Below are 6,053 nucleotides of genomic sequence, written 5' to 3' on the forward strand. Positions count from 1 at the left end.
TTCCACAGTCCTAAAGGTTTCCTCCAGCATGGAATTGATGAAGTCCTCATGGCAGAGGATTCTTCGGAGCTTTGCTACCTCCTCCTGTAGCTCTCTTGCCTATTCCCTAAGGGACACCACCAGAAGGCACCGCTCACATCACAGGCACTCCCCCACCTGGCTGATACTGGAAGGAACCTGCAAGCCGCAGTCTGAACAGCACCAAACCAGGACCTAGGTGGACGCCTCAACAGTCTGTAGTCCTGCCTGGACAGACACTGCACAGATGGAAGTAAAGGAAGTGCTGGAAGTGGCAGTAGCTCTGAGATTGTGGTGTCCTCCAGCCATCTCTCTGGGTCGTCTAACCTGCTGTCTCTCACTTCCTGCCTTTCTTTTCCAGCAGACCTTCCCTAGCGAACTCCTGTATACCTGGTCTGTTTGCTGTTCCTGGATCCTGAAAGGTTCCCTTTTCTCTACAAACCTCTTTCGTCTCAGCAAGCTTACAATGAAGGAACGTGAGAGAGTTTCCAAGCAAACTCCCTAGCAAACTCCCCCCTGCTCTGGACTCTAGTGAAACACAGGGTTTAAGTCTTGGCTTAGCTGTTGAGTTGTAGCTGCTTAAAATAAAACTATGTCAGTTAGTCTTAATTATATATAAAAAAAAAGAATCTTATCTTACAGCCTCCCCTTTAAAGAGAGGGGTGACAAACTGACCTGCAAACTGCTTGTAAACTGTCCTGTTTGCTTCTCCCTGTTTCCTGCTCCTCTGGTTGCTTGGACTGTCTCCTTAGCTGAGTTCCCTTACCTCTATTCTGGCATCCCAGGAAGAAAACTCTAGCAGGTATGCCTCTGGTGGGCAGGGATCAGAGCAGCACTCTGGGAAGGGCCAGGGCTTAACTTGTGGCATGTATGTCAAAAAGGTTGGCCACCGTTCTTAAATGCATCACTGCTTAAACATTCTTTCCTAGCAAAATTGCTGGCTTATTTGAATATTTCTTTCTTTCTTTATTTTGTAGAGACCTCAGAACACTAGTTAGTGTGATTAGATACCAAAGTAGAAACTAGAAGCATGAACAGTCAGTTGGTGGTGTTCTGAATTGCAACAAATTGTATCACAGCTGCAATTTAAAGAGCAGGCCCCATAGACAAACTCTGGTGGGAAACACAGAAGGGGTGGCTTTTGGGCACTAATCCTGTGAGTGTGTTTGACTATGCAAATGAGATACATGCTATACTCATCAGTGATGGGTCCTGGGGGAGGATGGCCTAAGCATAAGCCTCCTATCCAAGTCTGCTGACCATGCCCCAGATGTCCTTCAGATAAACAGATTCATCCCTGAAGCTCCTCCAGACTCATTCCCAGTGTCTGCTCTCAGAACTTTAGGACACTGCACGCTTAAAAACAGACATTAGACAAGTCTGAAGCAGCCTTTTGGATCATGTTCCAGCTCTGTAACATGTCAGTGTACTGGTATAGATGGTGCATGTTCAAGCTTGTGCTTCCTGGAATGCACTGACATGGTGTAGACCAGTTAGTTTTTACTGAGTCACAGCGGTCCATCATTGCGATGGTTGAGCTTGGACAAAGGCATTCAGTGCTCATTGCTCCTTAACTTATTGCTGTAATCTTTTAGTGATGAAAACTTATATTTAATGTTTTAAGGCCAGGACTGCAGTCACCCCTATCTGCCACCATGGGCATTTTCCATGCTGCCAAAGGGACTGCTTTTGGAGCAAGGCACTGGTGTGAGCATATGCAATTTACTTCCAAAATACCAACTTGGCATTTTGTGTGTTTGGACTGTGTATGTATGTGATATGTTTTGTAGCAAGTTAACCATTTCATGTTATTTTGACAAGAAGGTGGAATTGCTTAAGGAGCTGAGCTTTATAATGTAATATGGAATCTCTGATCAGTCTCATCAGTCTCAATACAGCCCAATACAGCTCAATACAGATGATCAAAAGACATGAACAATCACTAGCTTTTTAGTGGCAAATCTGAAATAACTTAGTAATCTCAGATCATTTCCTGGCTATACTTTAAAGACGCCTTACTAAGAATGCAGGAACAAACCATCCCAATGCTCAGGAAGGGTAGCAGGTATAGCGGAAGACCAGCTTGGCTTAGCAGGGAACTCTTCAGTAAACTATGTCACAAAAAGGAAGCTTGTAAGAAGTCGAAATATGGACATATAAATAGGAAGGAGTATAAGAGCATTGCTTGAGCATGCAGGGATGAAGTCAGGAAGGCCAAAGCGCAACTGGAGTTGCAGCTAGCAAGCAGCATGAAGGGTAACAAAAAGGGTGTCTATAAGTATGTCAGTAGCAGGAGGAGGGTCAGGGAAAGTGTGGGTCCCTTACTGAACGGGGTAGGCAACCTTGTATCAGAGAATGCAGAAAAGGCTGAAGTACTCAATGCCTTCTTCTCCTCAGTCTTCACAGACTGATTACTACACCAGGCAGCGCAGTTCGGGGAGGAGGTGAGCAGATAACAGTGGTGAAAGAACAGGTTAGGGACTATTTAGAAAAGCTGGACATATACACGTCCATAGGGCTGGACAGGATGCCCCCAAGGGTGCTCAGGGTGTTGGCTAATGAGATCCAGAGCCACTGGCCATCATCTTTGAAAACTCATGGTGATCAGGAGAGGTCCCAGATGATTGGAAAAGGGCAAATATAGTATCCATATTTAAGAAAGGGAAAGGGGCATTCCTGACCAACCTGATTGCCTTCTATGATGAGGTAACTGGCTCTGTGGATGCGGGGAGACCAGTGGACGCTTTGATTTTAGCAAAGCTTTTGATATGGTCTCCCACAACATTCTCGCAAACAAGATAAGGAAGTACAGGCTCGATGAATGGATTGTAAGGTAGATAGAAAACTGGCTGGAGCATTGGGCTCAAAGGGTAGTAATCAACGGCTCAATGTCTAGTTGGCAGCTGGTATCAGGTGGAGTGCCCCAAGGGTCAGTCCTGGGGCTGGTTTTGTTCTATGTCTTCATCAGTGACCTGGAAGATGGCATAGAGTGCACCCGCAGCAAGTCTGAAGATGACACCAAGCTGGGGGGAGTCATAGATATTTTGGAGGGTAGGGCTAGGATTCAGAGTGACTTAGACAAATTGGCGGATTAGGCCAAAAGACATCTCAGGAGGTTCAACAAGGACAGATACAAAGCCCTGCACTTAGGACAGAGAAATCCCATGCATGCTGGGGGCTGATTGGCTGGGCAGCAGCTCTGCAGAAAAGGACCTGGGGGTTAAAATAGATGCAATTTAGCTGGCTATAAGCCAACAGTGCACCCTTGTTCCTAACAGCATACTGGGCTGCATTGGTAGGAGTGTTATCAGTAGGTCAAGTGACATGATTATTCCCTTCTATTCAGCACTGGTGAGGCCACACTGGAGTACTGTGTTCAGTTTTGCCCCCCACCCCCCACTACAGAAAGCATGTGGACCAGTTGGAGAGGGTCCAGTGGAGGGCAACAAAAATGGTGAGGGGGCTGGGGCACATGACTTATGAGGAGAGGCTGAGGGAACTGGGCTTATTTAGTCTAGAGAAGAGGGGACGGAGAGGGGATTTAATAGTAGCCTTCAAGTAACTGAAGGGGACTTGACAAGAGGATGGAGCGAGAGTATCCTCAGTGGTGGCAGATGACAGAACAAGAAGCAATGGTCTCAAGTTTCAGCAAGGGAAGTTTAGGTTAGATATTAGGAAGAATTTTCTTACTAGGAAGGTAGTAAAACACCGGAACAGGTTACCCAGAGAGGTGGTGGAATCTCCATCCTTGGAGGTTTTTAAGACCCAGCTAGACAATGCTTTGGCTTGGATGATCTAGTTGGAGATGGTCCTGCCTTGAGCATGGGGTTGGACTAAATGACCTCCTGAGGTCCCTTCCAACTCTAATTTTCTATGATTCTATGAGAAGAGGTCGTTAGGGCACAAACTTCATTGGCATGTACAGTAAAAGGGCCAAAGATTAACTGGATATGGAGACTGGGCTATTCTTAGTCCAGGAGGTCCCTCCAATTAAAGGTTGAAGCACACTGCTGGCAGTTTACTCACCCACTACCCATACCCTATCTTTTCTGCTAGTAAAATAGAAGTTTAGAGTCCAGTATTCTGTGTTTAGTCCATTATATGCACCCTAAAATGCATTTAGAAATAAATCCTGGGATTGTTTATAAATCAAAATGGTGCTTATTACATGTTGAAGTTAGTTTGCTTTCCATTATTTTTAATGCTGACCTAATACACTAGTGGTAGGTATGATGCAAGAACATAAATGGAATGGAACAGGATGTAAATAATATTAGTGTGTTTCAATCCATCCTTAATGTTATTATCCTAGAAACAGATAAGTGCTCCTTTTTCTTTCCTTCATAATGGGGGCATCTACACATGCATTAAGGCACTTTTCCTAATGCACATTAAATGTAGTACCTCCATTATGAAGTACTAAATAAATGCACATTAGGCTGTGCTGATGCACAGTAGAGCAAGCACACACTTTTTAGGTGACATTTAATGTTCAATAGCCTATTCTACTGTGCATTACTGCATGTGCACAATTTTTACAAGCCACTTTAAAGCACAGTAGAATAGGCTACTGCACATTTAAATGCACATGTAGATGTGTCCAGTATGTATCATATTCTAGTCCTACATTGATCTGAAAATTCACAGGCAAATATTTAACATTAATTGCTATACATTCAAATTAGACTTCTTAGGAATTGTTTAGTAGTCATATCTTCCAGTTCGTGAGTTTACCCTTAATTTACTGACATTCATATTATCTTTCCTCTGCAGCTCAAAAGCTAGTTCAGGTCTGTGTGAAACAGAGTCAAATGGAAGAATCAGTTACCATGAAGGTCCAGCTTTCACTAATGTGTTGCAAAGTGCTGAAAACCAGACCAAAGGTTGGTTATTTCATAATTCTCCCTTACCTACAGTTTATACGAAAATCTTTTTGCCTTTTCCCTACCCACTGTTTCACCTGTAATGCCAATTTCCCATCAGCTTCTATTGTGTTATATATTAGTCAAGAACAAGTAGCTTGGTTACAGCATGGTGCTAATGGGCTCCTATAGATGTGCAAGGAGGCTGCTCTGACCCACTGTAATTCATCTGCTGGAGTGTGGTAATCCATTCTCCAGCAGACTCCAGCGTCATGTGTATCAGCATCCCTGTGCTTAAAAATGGTGGCAGGGCCTTTTAAACTAAAGCTCAGTTGACAAGTTTTAGTTCAAAGCGCCCCACCGCTATTTTTCAGCACAGGGACACTGGTACATATGATGTTCTGGGTACTTTTAATTAGCATGGCTCTCAGAGCTGTGCTAATTAAAGTGCCCCCTACCTCCCAGACCACGTCTATAAATGCCCAATAACACCAAGTTTGCACCATTCAATCCCTGGTTGAACTAGATGATCTCTTGAGGTCCCTTCCAGCCTTACATCTCTATGAAATGTTTCTGCAGTGTAAAACTGCCCTTTTTCCTCAAGAGGTAGTAATATCCCAGCAGTCTTCTCAGACCCTTAATATATATGTTGCCTGTTGTAGAACCCAGGGTGATATTCCATTCCCTTCCTGAGTGCCAAAAATGCCATTTACACCTCAGGTAGGAATACTATTCATGACTGTGGTGGGTGCAGAGATCCCACCTCAGGAACACAGCTGGGTATTCGTATCCCTCTGCTGTTTCCACCACGTGAGGCGGGCCAGTAGGGGGCGCTCCTGCGTTGAGCCACCCACCTCCCTGCGCCCCACCACCTTCCAGGCTCTGAATGCCTCCCTAGGGGCGCCTTATGTCTAGCCGACCCCTCTCCCGGAGCACACTCGCTAGTCTGGGGGTAACGTGCCGCCACCACCCCAAGAACGGACTGTCTCGCGGCCCTGTGTCCTTGGGGTAACACAGGCCTAAAGTCCCACAGGTACTCAACCCAGTACAGGCACTTGGGGTACTTCCCCAAGTCCGGGGGTAAAAAGGTATAGTCTCCCTTAGTCCACAGACCTAAGGGGTCTCTTAGGCATAATTTAGACCCACCCCTCAATAAGTCTCCCACACCAGTCA

General features: G+C 45.2%; 1 protein-coding gene across 1 annotated transcript in view; it reads left to right on the top strand.

The window, feature by feature from the left end:
• The window catches only part of AHRR (aryl-hydrocarbon receptor repressor), a 138,655-nt gene that overhangs the window by 121,824 nt on the left and 10,778 nt on the right, over window positions 1-6,053 (top strand). The window contains exon 8 of the mRNA XM_019509173.1: window positions 4,792-4,901. Coding sequence (XP_019364718.1) covers window positions 4,792-4,901 — 110 coding nt within the window. The remainder of the gene's footprint in view (window positions 1-4,791; window positions 4,902-6,053) is intronic.

Source organism: Gavialis gangeticus, unplaced genomic scaffold (genome assembly GCF_001723915.1).
Source record: "Gavialis gangeticus isolate Ggan-Ray unplaced genomic scaffold, GavGan_comp1, whole genome shotgun sequence".
NCBI lineage: Eukaryota > Metazoa > Chordata > Crocodylia > Gavialidae > Gavialis > Gavialis gangeticus.